The sequence below is a fragment of the Manis javanica genome, chromosome 5 (genome assembly GCF_040802235.1).
Source record: "Manis javanica isolate MJ-LG chromosome 5, MJ_LKY, whole genome shotgun sequence".
In the NCBI taxonomy this organism is placed as follows: domain Eukaryota; kingdom Metazoa; phylum Chordata; class Mammalia; order Pholidota; family Manidae; genus Manis; species Manis javanica.
This window is the reverse complement of record NC_133160.1, coordinates 54325880-54340520: the sequence shown is the minus strand read 5'-3', so window position 1 is coordinate 54340520 and position 14641 is coordinate 54325880. Positions and strand designations below refer to the sequence as shown.

General features: G+C 35.9%; 1 protein-coding gene across 2 annotated transcripts in view; it reads right to left on the bottom strand.

Annotated features, from left to right (window-relative positions):
• SLC7A11 (solute carrier family 7 member 11) overlaps positions 1-14641 on the bottom strand; it is an 85259-nt gene that overhangs the window by 59304 nt on the left and 11314 nt on the right. For both annotated transcript variants that reach the window (XM_073237042.1, XM_017648722.3), the window contains exons 4-6: positions 12338-12463; positions 8754-8853; positions 893-937 (exon numbers count right to left, since the gene is read on the bottom strand). In XM_073237042.1, coding sequence (XP_073093143.1) covers positions 893-937; positions 8754-8853; positions 12338-12463 — 271 coding nt within the window. The remainder of the gene's footprint in view (positions 1-892; positions 938-8753; positions 8854-12337; positions 12464-14641) is intronic.

Here is a 14641-nt window from a genome sequence, read left to right as displayed (position 1 = left end):
TGTACAAAACATTCCCCTTAAATAAAGTTAAGTATTTCCTCCTTTCCTCTCTGTCAAGCTGGGTAAGGAATCTGTAATAGGATCAGCCACACCATGTTACATGCATTTACACATTCGACTTATTAACTAGACAATAAAATCTTGAACAGAAGTCTTATTCATTATGTAAGAAATTCCTAACACAATGGCTTGAACATGGTCAGTGTTTAATAAAAGTCAGATGAATTAAATAACTTTAATTCTGCCTGTATTTTATATTGTACTTCTTAAAATTTCTCTTTTGTCCATGGATTATGTTGTTTTCCTATGTAAGGTCAAATGTTTATATACAAATCATAAAAAGTAATTCAGTTTTATCATTTCTAAGTTAAAAATAGTTCATTTTAGAAACATTATAAAAATCATCATCAGATCATCCAGCTCCCCAAATTTACAAGTTCCTATAATATTCTGCAATTATTTCTAAGCTTTCATAACTAATTGTTCATTAATTATATTGTTGTCTTTAATTTTATATTTATGAAAAAATTTGTATTATTAGAAATAATCAACTTTCAGAGTTCACATCTTATGGAACATTTGTAGGCAACTGAGAGTTCCTGTTAAGTTGTATATGTGCTTTAATGAAATAGGTTATCTAAAATGCAGCCTTATTCTTTTGTGCTTTCAGCTTATCAAAAAATTTAGTATGAATGTAGAATATAAAATAAAGTTACTTATGTCTAATTTATGATAAAATCAAATAAATTTATCTGTCTAAGAGAATGGCAATGACGGTGATGGCAAAGGTGATTACCCGACACCGAGTTTCTTCTTTAGATCGACTTTTTAAACTATATAATTTTATATCTTTTTTCCTCATAAATACTTAAGAATAAATGCGGCTACTTACTTTTCAGGATTTTCCACTTCTTCGGTAACAAAGTTGAGATAAAACCTAAAAAGATATAAGTGAATTACAAGTTATTAATGTATTTTAGGATTACAAGCCAAAATTTCAAATTTTAAATATTTAAACTCAGAAGTACTAAAATTTTATAAAAAAAATACTTACAGTTAGATGAAAATCTCTGACAACAAGAAGTTTTCCTATTAAACCATATTTAGGGTATTCTTTTCATTTCTTAACAATTTTATAGAGATATAGCATATAAACAGCAAATTGCACTTATCTTAATGTATAATGATGAATTTGTACATATCATAATTGTATATAACCAACAAACTGGTCAAAAGTTAAAATATTTCTATACTCTGCGAAGCTCTCTCATGGCCCTTTCTAATCCATACCATCTCTTCCACCCTCCTGTAAAGGTGACCACTGTTCTGACTTTTATTACCACAGATTAATTTTGCTTGTTTCATTGTAATAGACTAAAATTGACTTATGCACTATTACATGATACTTATTCTTTTTACCTAGCTTTTTCGCTGGACTTTACTTTTGTGAGTCTAACCCATATTGCCATATGTAGCAGTAATTCATTATTTGTAATTGTTACTTTTTATTGTATGAATGTAACACTATATATTCTACTTTTGATAGTCATTTGTATTAATTCCAATTTAAAACTACTATGAATATAGATACCATAAATGTGCTTGTACATGTCCTTTTGGGGACCATGCAATCATTTCTCTTGGGTATATACTCAGAATATATCACTGGTCATAGCATAGATATATGTTTACTGCCTAACTACTTTCTACCATTTTTACGTTTTCACAAGCAACATATGAAATTACCGTGTGTCAGTCACTGGGGAAATGGGAGTGGAAAATCCATGGTCTTTCTCAAGTAGCTCATAGTTTATAGAATGGTCTGAAGAATAGTGTGATACAATATGGGGTGCATGATGGAGCATGTAATAGGGAACCATGGAGCCAGGGAGAGGTCTAACCCAGACTGGCAGGTCTAGAGGAGGCAAGACTTGCCTAAGCTGAATCTTCAAAAATGCTTAACATTAGCCCTGATGAAGTGGTACAAGGACATTCCAGACTCACTATAGTACATGAGCACAGGGTATGGCAGAGTGCTATGCACAGGGGTATGTGAAACAGTTTAGTGTTCTGCAGCACAAAGTGTGGTCAGAGTAGTGAGAACAGAATTTAAGTGCAAGATGGCCTTTGGCTTGTGGGAATCCCTATTTTAGCAGTGATGATAGGTCAGTCAAAACTTGTAGAGCAATAGATGTATGACAATAGCATTTCTAGAAGTCAGGGAACTGACTTCCTAGCTCTAAAAACAGAAGCAAGTAGGAACCAAAAGCGGGATAAGAGATAATCAATTCTCAATTTTCACTTTTCCCTTTCAATTCACTGTTTTCCCATGTGCATCTCAGCCAAATAACCTCATGTCACAAGACTATGATCCTGCTATTTTTCTTTGTTACATGTCTAGGCTGCTAATTTGGACACCGTTGCAAGATCATTAGTTACATTAGCAGAACATTTTGGATTATTTTCCAAGTCCTGAAAACTTGTCTGGTTTTTCTACATGACAAGAAGCATCCTTAGAACACAATATTTCACTTTCAAGTTCCATGAGATTGCAAATATTAACCTAAGGTCATAACCCTAGAGAAGTTCAGATTCTTTTCCTTCATTTTGTGACTCTACCTATCCCACATGGGAATGCCTACAGTCCTGGACCCTAGATTTCTTTTTCTAGTCAAAGGGACTGCTGGAGATCCTTTAAAGCCCTTGTAGTTCTCTCTGAAGTTTCTGTGATGTAAAACTGAGGCAGCCTCCATCCTCAAATAAGGATAGATAACTGGATCATGAAGATGGGAAAACTAAGGGATCATAATGGGAAGAGCTAAACATATAAAGACTGAAACCTTTCTACCTTTTCATTTCGTAGGCTTAGGAAATTTCTACAAAATTACTTAAAAAGTCACATTTTCAGTACTCTTCTGTTCTCTTATTATACCTTAGAAGATAAAATAGCCATTATATAGGTACACAGAGGCATGAGTCTATAGGCACAAATTCCCTATGTTCTAAAACTAAATGGCTGGAATATTAGGCCATCAGTCTTTAATACACTTAAACTATCTCATAACTTAGATGAAGAAAACCTCACTTATTCCACCTTTGTAAAAATCCATCAAAATTGTGTTTGCCACAATAGTGTTGCCAGGCAGCTACATCTGGGGAGCTCTCCCCTGGCACACTTGGTGAAATCTCAACCTGTTCAGGGGAGGGTTCTTGACTCTGATTAAGAAAGAATTCACAAACAGGTCAGACAGGTGTAGGTAAGGAAGGAATTCATTAAAGCAAGAGCAGTAGTGAATGAACAGCAGCCATACAGGCAGTGGAGAACAAGGAAGGACAGAGGGACAAAAGGAGAGGTTATTGAGTTCTTGGTTGGCACAGGGCAGATCTCCTGCAGACTCTTAAGCCAGGGCCACCTGATGTCCAGTGTCCACTTGAATCTGCACAGCATGGGAACTAAGCCCCAATTACCCAGGATATGAGGGAGCTGCACAGTCCTGGATAGAGTGAGATTATGTTCTGAGAACTTTTGCAAACAAAGAAAGGAGATTTTCAGGCAGGCTGCTAAAGAGCATCATCATACAGCAGCAGTCCTGTCCAGGTCACCCAGGCGACAGGAACTTGCAAGTCCAAATCAGAGACCTTAGTAGCCCTTCTCTACTTGACTGAAATAGAACAGAAGAGTAAAGACTTGTGCTTAAGTCTAGAAAATTGAATAAAATGGCAAAGTAATAAAAATGCTTATCACCAGGAAAAGGGGTCTCTTATTAATCTCCTGAGAGGCTTGGAAGAGCACCAAGACAAAAACTCAGTCATCTGAGCAGGAAGAAGTCTTTATTTAAGGCTAAGTACACACTTGAAGAAAGGGCAGTATGGGCAACCTAAGAGATGAGGCACGCTTAAAGGCTTAGGGTTCTATGTCTTTTAAGGATTTCAAAAATGGGGTAAAGGGCCAAGGGGGCACAGGCTTGACTGTGGTTTCATGATGTCTATCTCTAGTGAGAGACATTTTATCACTGTCCCTATAGTCAGTCCTCTAGAAACTCTGTAAAATAAACTTAACACAAGGAATTTAGTGATCTTGTTCTTCTCCTAGATAGCAGTTACCCTCAAGAAGTAGGAACATCCATTTAGGACTGCTCGCCTGGCCTTAAGATAGGGGTTGTTGGCTAATTAACATGAAGTATGTTAGGAATCTTACCTCCTAACTCCCTGGTTTTTAAAACAGAATCTTAGCCTTAAGATGGACTCCCTCCTGTTCTTACTATACTATTTATATCTCAGCATTTTTCATCATAGACAGGAAACATTAACTGTGATGCTTCTCCATGTCCCTGCTCTACCTCAAGTAGGCAATTGATTTTTGGTCGTTAAAAACAAGACAATGGGTCCAAAATGGAGTTGCATAAGCCGCACATCACCAAACCAAGACTTAATTACAGTTTCAGCTCTCCCAAAAATGGAATCTTAAACCAGTTAATCAGAATTGTCTGATCAGTACTAGTTAGGTAATCTGCCTCACAGACCCTTGCAATTCCCTAAGTGAAAATGACATTGCCACACTACTTGTTTGCCCAGTGTAACTATTTCCCAAGTCCTGGACACTTGTCTAGGTTTTTTGCCTACTATGGATTCCTTTCTTGTCTAGTATGACTTCCTTTTTTTCCCACTACCATCTCTCTGTAAAAGTCTTCTCATTTTGTACAGCTCTTCAGCACTCCTTTCAACCTGTTAGATAGGATGCAGCCCAATTCAATAATTGATTTCTGCTCAACTAAACTCAACAATTTTAATATGCCTAGTTTATCTTTTAACAAGGTTATAGTGTCTAATATTTGAAGGACTATGCTTTAAGTAAAAACATTTCAATAAGTGAGAGCAGTAGAAATTAAGGTGATCTAAAAAGTTAGCAGTCAAGGATCTTTAATGACTAGAAAATAAGTTCCTTAAAATAGAGGTTATAGTTACACCAAGAAGGAAAGCAACAACCAATGCTTATATCTGGAATATGCGCTCTGGGGGATTTGATGTGTTTATTATAAACCCAAGGAAACACAGGAAGAAAATGCAGAAACACATGCACACAAACAAAGAAATATTTCCAGACCTCTTGTGTCAAAAATAGCCAGTTCTTTCTTAACAGTTGTTTTAGAAACTGGTCTTTTCCAACAATGTTAAAGCAAGGAAGGAAATATTTATGAAAAATAACACAATTTCAAATATTTGCCATAGCTCCAGAGAATAGAGAAAAGGAAAGGGTTTGGGGCTGGATGGCAGGCAGGAAGGAGAAAGCTTATTTTTGTCCAAACATTCACATCCTGTGGGAAAATACATCTTTATGCTCTCCTACTCTCCAGCAATGAGTCCACAGCATCGTCTTTGCTTTATACCTCCTCAAGGCCTCTAGACAATGTTCCAGCTCCTCCATGTTTGTGTATAAAAGGCACTGCAGAGCTGGCAATGCATTCCAGTACCCAACTACGTGAATTATTTTAAAAAGAAGCTTATTCTTTAGATTATATTTAACACAATGGTACAAAATAATCCCAGCAGGTGCTTTAGAAGGACTAAATCCATTGAGGATAGGATTTAAAAGAGAGAAAAAAGACACTGAAAAACTATTTTCTATTATATAGTTTTAAGAAAAATCCCACCAAGCAATATTTAGCTTTGGATCAGGATACAGGACTGAAATTGGTTGAGTTCCCCTGGGCCACAAGGGAGTCCAGCAGATATATTGCTCTGAATGCCAACATTGGCAATAACATCAAAGTTGTTCTGACCCAACTCTGTGGCCTAGCTTAGTTAATGATTTCTTCTCCCCTGATCATGTTCTGTGAAAGAGTTTCCATCAGTCTCAAAAAGTTCTTCACTCTCCATAGCCAAATGCCTACTCTATTCAGATACAAAATGTGGCAACATCTTTTTCCTATTCAACATGTAGGAGCTGGATTGGTAACGGAGCAAGATCTCCAGGACAACAGAGGTCTTGCTGCTTTTATTTACACCCTAGGTGGTTAAGTTCTGATGACAATAGCTGCTTTTGTCTTACTTATTTTCAATGCCCTCCACACTTTTTTTTGGCATCAAATACTGTCACAGCAGCAGCCTTTGGAGTGGAGGCTAATTCACAGTACCCCATTTATGATGCCACAACCTGGTCTTGCGATTATGTCCTGAAAGACAGAGGTCAGAGACGCAGGATATCATTTTGAAAGCGAATAAATACCAGTTCTGGGAACTTTTTACTCTCCATCTTGTTCCATTTGCATCCAGATGTTAACTTTTCCTCTGAAACTCCAAACCAATAGACTATTTCTTTTAAATAGAGCTTCTTTTTTCTAAGACTGATGGCCATAGATCAACAACCATATTATTTCTGCCTATCCACAAAGCTTCACTCAGGTAGCATAACAACCTGCTACAGAAACACAGTTACTTACCTGTCTCTAGATAAGCTACTTGCATAAGATTAGATTCCATTTAAAATCCTGGTCATAATTTCCTATCCTATGAACCCTCAGGAATATAAGACAGTCAATAGTTCCTGTCCTTTAAAATAGGGAGTGGATTATATGGGTAAAAGTATAAATAAAGGTTCATGTAAACCCATTTTCCATGTAAACAAAGTGTTGGAATAAATTTCTAGGCCCAGGATAAAGCCTCTCAATCATTAAATGCCGAAGCGACTCTGCTTTGTACTTATTTTCTTATCTCTTGTTCATTTTCTATTTTTCTCTTCTTGCTCCTTATTCTTTATCCTGTAAAAGTCTCCTCTCTTCCACTCCATTTTGCAGTCCTCTAGACTCTTGCACTACTTCATGAAGTATTAAATAAGGTTTGTATCACCTAAACTGTCCTTTTTAGTCATTTTAACAAAAGTAATATTTGGGCTTCAGCATCAGTAAAATTAAGTATTAAGATAATTCAAATGAAAGGAATGTTTATACATGTAGAAATCTGTGAGTCCTCAAAAGCCTATGGAAGTGGAGAAGATTTGCTCTACATAATGCAGGTGACCTGAATATTCAGTGCTGGTAGAGGGAGACTGAGTTGAGTAGAAGAATATGTTAATATTCTGTGGGAATAAATGCATGGTACCCACAGGCAAAGGAAACTTCATTCAACAGAATTAATCAAATCTCCCTTGTGACTATCTCCACATTCCACATTCCTGATTGAATATAGCTGAGCTCCCAACACTTGGCTCTAGCTGAAAGCTTTTGTCACCTCCCCACTTCATTCTGGCATCTCCAGTGACCCTCCCAGTAGCTTGGCTACAGCCCCCAGGGCACCAGAGCTCAGATTCAGGCTGAATAGCCATAGAACAGTTGATTCAGCTACTAACCCTGTGATCACAACTCTGTTCTTTTCTCTGCCCAGCATTACATTGTGTTTCAGACAGAAATAAAAAGATTTCAAAACTACTGTGATTCCAGATTAATACTTATACATAACGGCTATAAAAATATTCCTGAAATATACAAATATTTTATGCTAGACTCCTTGGAGCTACAATCTTTGAAGGACTTCCAAATGTATTTTGCTTCAAAAACCATGTTAAAACTTTTTGAGTTTGTGTACTCTCCTAATTCTCTTCTATGCTATATTTTTATAATTTACTGAGATTAATGTGGCACATACTCCATTTAATTTGAAATATAGCTTTATATTCCATGCATTGCCTTAAAGATAAGGCCCTAAAAACTAAAAAAACATATGGAAATTATATTTCTGTTTGCAATGCATTTACATAATTTTTGGCCAGTGGAGTATCCTGATATTATTTTTAGGCTCACAGAATACTCTCACAGCTAGAGCTGTACAACTATTAGCTCTATAAATAAAAAAAAAGAAATATTGTTCCTAGTTACTATAAAACAGTAAAATTAATTTTACTACAATGATTGTGATGTTTAAATAATGCTTTTCCACTTAATGGGCTTTCTTGCAACAGTCGCTTCAACTAAATCTTACTAAATCAGTAAAATTTTATTAGGGTAAAAAATCCCTCTCTTATGTTTGGTTATTGTTATTTAAATTACCAAACAAAATAAGGTATACATACAAACTTCTAATGTGTCAACCAGAAATATATCACAGTTGGACATGCACCAAAGGAAATTTACCCATGACATAGTGATTTTGATCATCTTAGCTGCCTATTTTGAATTCAAATATTGAGGAAATTTTAAGAAATTTGTAAGGTCCTTTAAAATATAGCAGATCATGTAGTACACCCAATTCCATTATCTGGTTTTCCCCTTCCCTGACTATAAAGTACCATTTTACCTCCTGGAAACAGCTTTCTTATTTCTATATCTGAATTCTTTCTTTCTCATGGGAAGGTTGAAAAAATCAATTAATCACTATTTGTAAACATATTTGGAGCTTCAGCTGTAAGTCTTTTTGACAAGCAAAATACTAATCTTTAATTTCTTATGGCACTATTATGTCCTTACTGATACACACTTATAAATCATTTGTGTTGGTTCTTATGACCATTATTTGTTTGTTCTTTATAACATCAGGCTAAATCTAGTAGTCACCTTGACTGAAAAACTCAGTTATATTTTTATTAGGTCATGTGTACAGTAACTGGCCTAGTAGATGGAGTCATACCATCTTTCTTCAAGTTAAGCATATCACACTGGACTATGGCTGCTTGCATTTGCCTGGCACCTTGCTTGGCGCTTGAAGTCCTCGAAGGCACTAATGAGCCATACAAATCACTAAATCTAGAAATACCAACTTACCAGCCAGCATATGCATACATTCCATAATAAAAGGCCAGTGGCAACCCCATAATACTTGCATCTCTTCCTGAAAAGGCATCTTTGAAGTGTTGTGTTTGCCCTGCAATGAGAACAGAAATATTTTAGGACTTCTCAAAGCATTGCTTATTATTCATTCTTTAAGCATAAACATGGGAAGAGAAGGGGAGGGCTAGGGATGAGCTGTACTGTTCAGGTCTGGATTTCTCACTCTCTGATCATAGCCAAGTTTGTCTATTAATACTGTATTCATTCTAGAGAAGGAGTCCCAAAAGTACATTACACTGATCGCCACTAATACTACTTCACATTTCTCTTCTAATAAAATTATAGCAAAGAAGAAAACATTTTTTTAAATCTATTTGAGTATGACTATTCTCTTGACAGAGTTTGACTATGAAAGAACACAAAAGATTTTCTGTAAACTATAGTTCATAGAACTATGATAGAGTTCTTTAAAATTAAGATAATGTAATACTTGGGAAGAAATATCCATGGGTCTACTCTCAATGAGGAGATGGCAAGAAACACCAGAACCACCTTTTCCTATCACTTAACTTTCTTTTTGTGGTCTGCTTCCTCTGTTAGTCCATTAGATATCAGCATGGTTTGGTATCTGTCCCTGAAATCTGTCCCTGAAACAGCTTCTTTTGTAAATAAAGTTTTGCTGGAACACAGTCAGACCCACCTGTCTACCATCACAGCCAACACTATCAGTCTTTGGCTGATTTCACCCTACAACAGCAGAGTTGGGTACTTGTGAAAGAGACTATATGGTACGCAGGGTTCAAAATATTATCTGGCCCTTTACAGAGAATTGACTGACCCTGTCCTAGAGAATGGCAGAGTTTCCTTCTAGAAATACTGAAAAGGAAATTATACTGACTCTAAAAGAGATAGGTTATAAAATTTTTGCATCAACATGTAGATTGAACATTTTCTCTACTTTGTGAATCACCTTTTCCTTGTAATCTTTTGGATAATTACAAAAATATAGAAAGGCAGATCTAGTCAGCCAATAGTCAAAGTTAAGCACTGAAGAGTTTCTTTCCCAAAGAAAATAGCAAATGAGATTAATCAAAGTGGGAATGAGATTTTGTTTCAAAACTGGTCTTTACATAAGTAAATAAAAGGGGAATGGGAGGTGGGTGACACTTGGGAGACCCTCTCTCTTCTCTCCAACCTCAGGTTGTTGCCTGAGTTGCCCAGACAACAGCATATATATATCAATATACTATGTGTGAGCCATAAAACCAAAAATGGAGAATGCTGAGTTTCACATTAGATGATTTTTCTCTCACAGCATCCAATGCTCAAATATAGCTCTTTTTTTTTAAATGAGACTGTAAATTCAAAAATATCCATTTTACCAGAACAGCTCTATGCCCTCTAGAAGGAGAATATAAATACTGAAACTCAGATAAAAATGTCTGTTGAACTTTCTTTTATCACGATCTGTGGTCTCCTTGGCCTTAAGGACAATATCCCTAAGAGTGCAGCACTGAACAATCAATAAATTTTGTAAAAACCAAACTTTGTAAAGACCGGGTCCAAGGCATCAATCCCAAAAAGCACCATTATGAGAGTGTTACAAAAGAGAGGCATTTCTAAACTTCAGGAATTTTTGGCTGCATAATAGAGGTCTCAGATGAAAGTCATGAAATTCAAAGGAAAGTTTAATAAATCCTTCTAAGTAGATACAGAACATACAACTATTTTCAGGATGTAATTAGAGTAGAAATAAATGCACAATCTGTGTTAGGAAAGTTTTTCTCTTGAGTTTCAAGTTAATGTGAATATATGTGATTAAGTTAGAGATAAAAATCATCATTTTATAGTAATAGAATTAATACCTGCTAAGAATGCTCTCCAAAATATTAAAATTTCCTTTAATTGTGATAGTGCTCTCAGGGCATTTCTCTACTAAGTAAGATATATAAAGAAGCCTGGTCACATTAAGCATTAACATCATAAGTATTAATTAAAGGATCATTCTATTTTAAGTACCAAAGAAGATCAGCAGATGTATCATGACCTCTGCTCTCAAATACAGTGCATGTGGCTATATCGCCATACTAACAACCTCGCCTCACACACATATATAAAAGAGTGGTAAAAATTGAGTAGTCTTACATTACAGCCAAAATAAGAGAGAAAAGAATCTTCAAGGATACCATATCATGTTTTGGAACTTAAACTAGAACTTAAGTAGGGTCAATGACCCAGAGTTTCTGCCTTGTCTGAAAATGGAAGCAACTCCATACAGAAGACTAAAGAGTTAGCCCATAAAATAAAAAAGCACTAACAAAACAGATTATTCTCCCTGTATTTCTAATGGGTTGGATAAAATATGAGCAGGCCAGGTTTGTGGAGGTCAATGTGAATTAGAATAGTGAGCCCATGTCTTCACTTCAGTGTAAGTATCGCACTAAAATTCTTTATTGTGTTTATTTTGAGTTCGCTGAGGTTGCTGGATTTTAGGCAAACATTTAGCAGAGAGAGTTCTGAGACCTCCCACCAGACTTACTAAATGGACAAAGGAGCACTTTTTCTTGAGCTACAGAGTGACAGGTCTTTCCACGTTTGTTATTATTTAATGCTTCCAAGATCAGTGATTATTTTGCTGAATTTTGACATTTCCTGTGCTTTGTGTAATTTTTCTCTGGCAACTTCATTAAATCTCTATAGAAATTTCTTGGAATAGACAATACCAATGTAAACATTACATACTTAATATGCCCAAGTTACACATCACTCCTTCACAATTCATCTCACTTTCCCATTTATTTTCTGCTAGTGAGCCCACTGATAATAAGGTAACTCACCTGGACCTCCTTCTAACAATTTCCACTGAGTTCAAGCAATTACATGTGTCTTCTTCCCTAAACAACTAAAATTCTAAATTATATCACCTACTCAAAGGCCTCATCTTTTCTTATTAGTCAACTCTCTAAGGCAAATACACAATATGGTATTACATTTCTGTAGAAATGCAGATTTTACATTAAAAATAACATAATAAATTTTTAGTTTTTACACCTAATTTTGTTGTCAGGTAATATTTGGTTTTTAGAAATACTGTTCCCATGTCTGACACCCTGTCTATCAAAAATTCTATTCCCAAACTAAAAGGAACAATAACCATAAAGTAAAAGAATTATTGATCCTCTTTCATTATTTCCCCAATATCTTCTCCTATTTAATCTGTATTATTATTGAACTATTTTAAAGTAACTATAAGAGGACTTAGTTATCTGTAGTTGAAACTAATGGCAGATTTTCTTTTTTCCACTCTGGGTTTTCACACCAGCATTTCTACAGAGAGGAATCACTGATGCCTTATCTTGTTGCTTGGTCCCGTCTTAATCCTCTTGTTGCCATTCAGCTGTAAACACCAACTCATCCGTAATGTGGCAACCTTTCAAATCAATTAGATGACAGTATAGAGTCTAAGTTTCACAAGCAGAGACTAATTAAGGGATTCTGTTAGTACAAGTGAAAGTTAATGTTAGAAGAGACCAAAAGCAGGTATGTATTTTAAAAAGCATTTACTTTTCAGTCCATACCTTTAATTAGTTGCATAACTCCAGGAACTATAATTATCAGAATTGCTGTGAGCTTGCAAAAGGTTAGGAAAATCTGGATCCGGGCACTCCAGCTGACACTCATGCTATTTAGTACCATCACCACAGCTGCAAACAAAAGGATGAAGTTACAAAAGGGGAATCCTCACTGGCATGAAGTCATCTTAGTTCCTTGCTACTCAAAGTGCTGTCCATGAACCAGCAGTGTTGACATTACCTGGAAGCATTTTAGAAATGCAGAATCTCAGGCACTGCCCCAACTTCATAAATACAAACCTGCATTTCAACAAGATCTCTAGGTGACCTTTATGCACATTGAAATTTGAGAAGCTTGGATAAAACCTTTGGACAGAGAAGACATTTTCTTTCTTTTTTTTTTGTATATGTCAGTAAGAGCAGGTGCATATTGCCATGCCCTAACAATTATGTAAAAATATATTTTAATTACATCCTTTACACACTGCAACATGCAATCAGATTGTTGAATGTGACTCTTCAGCTTGATAAAGGTAAGCCACTTTTCTTCCTGCAATGAAATATTTTACCTGTGTTTGAACATGAAAACATGAAGAAATAGAGAGGTCCTTTGTTAATGGAAAATACATCTTATCAGAGAAAGAATAAAAAATAATCTTTCTCTCCCCAATGTAAAGCACTTACATATTGAAAATTATTTAGTCAACTCCACTCCCTTCATCATCCAGTGCTTCTTTCCCTTTTTCTATGCCAATGAGTCTGCAATAAATTAAGCTGTCATAGGAAAAGCATTGTCTTTTTAGTGAAGGAGATGCAGCACTGGCTTGAAAAAACTGGACTCCTGTTCCCACCACCAACAAAAGAGCACTGTTTTCTTTTAAATAAATCTCCTAAAATCCAAAACACTGTTTCTGAAAGTAAGGAGCTATTCTCTAGAAAGGAAGGGAAGAAAGAGGAAGGAAAGAGTGGGGGATAGGGGAAGGAAAGAAGGAAGGAAAGAAGTGAAGAAGAAGAAATGAAGGAAGGGAGGGAAGAAGAAAATAAGGAAGGAAAGGAAAAGAGAAGGAAGAAGAGCGAAAGGAAGAGGGAGAGAGAAAGAGGCATTCTTATTTCTGGAACCTCTATTTGAGAAGTGGAAAGAGAGTTTGTTACTTTCATACAGAGTATAAGTCTTAATGCCTATTGAAATGGAAAACAAAATGAGTATTTGGGGGTTTCTTTTATATTTTGTAAAGTTGTCTTGGAAAAATGGAAGATAAAGTCAAACAAATATTATGAACTGATAATCTCACCTTGCTTTCCTCTCGGCCAGCTCAAATAAAAATTCTGGTTAAGACTGATTTCTCTCTTGAAGGTTTCTCAAAACCCTGCTTTATCTGAGCACCCAGACATTGCCCTCATTATTTAGTACACCAAACTCCAGCTGAGATGTACCCCAAATACCCTGAAGGATACAGCGTAACAAATAACAGGACAGCCAGCACAGAGGCATGTGGAGGTCTCCAATGACTGCAGCCTCTGTTTCATGTGTGTCTTCTAAAATGTAGAAATTTAAGTCTACATATATTACTTATCCAATAATATTGAAAAGGGATATGGGATTCACTAAATCCAAGAGCTTTCTGAGTTTCTGAATCAAATAATATCTACTTTGTTTTATACACTATCTGCCCACATGGTCATAATCAAAGAAATCTGAGCCAGTTTTATGGTCTTACTTAGTTTTACTTCCTTTCACATGGTATTAGGAAGTACATCAGTGGGGCCTTCTTCTTTTTTTTGGTCACCAAAATGAAAATACAGGGAGACATCGTTTTTATTTATTTATGATACATTTTTATAAGAACTGAAATGCAGCATGAAAGCTGTATGTATAAAAAATTGTGGGGATGAGAAATACATATTTGAAGGGAGCTGTATTTGAAGAGGATGTTTAGGTGAACATTAAAGACTGACTATGGTTTAAGGACTGGCAAGTACTTCTTTCTGCACTTCTGTAATTCAAGAGTGTCTTGATTTTGCAGAGTAAGATTGCTGAGCCAGAATATATTGGGTTTTCTTCCAGGTTCAGATTCTCCCTAACCTAAACCTGGCTCTGACTGCTTCACGCTAAACTGACAAACTAGATGGATGCCGTGTGGATGCTACCTGGTAAATCTAAAGTGCATCGTCCCACTGTTCTCTGTACCAGCTGCCTGCATTGCCTTTATCTCTTCATTAGCCTTCATTTTCCTGGATGCTTAATTTCAGAGGATGTGTAGCAATAAAAACTTTTAAAAAGCAGAGATGGTCTACATCTAGGATCTCACT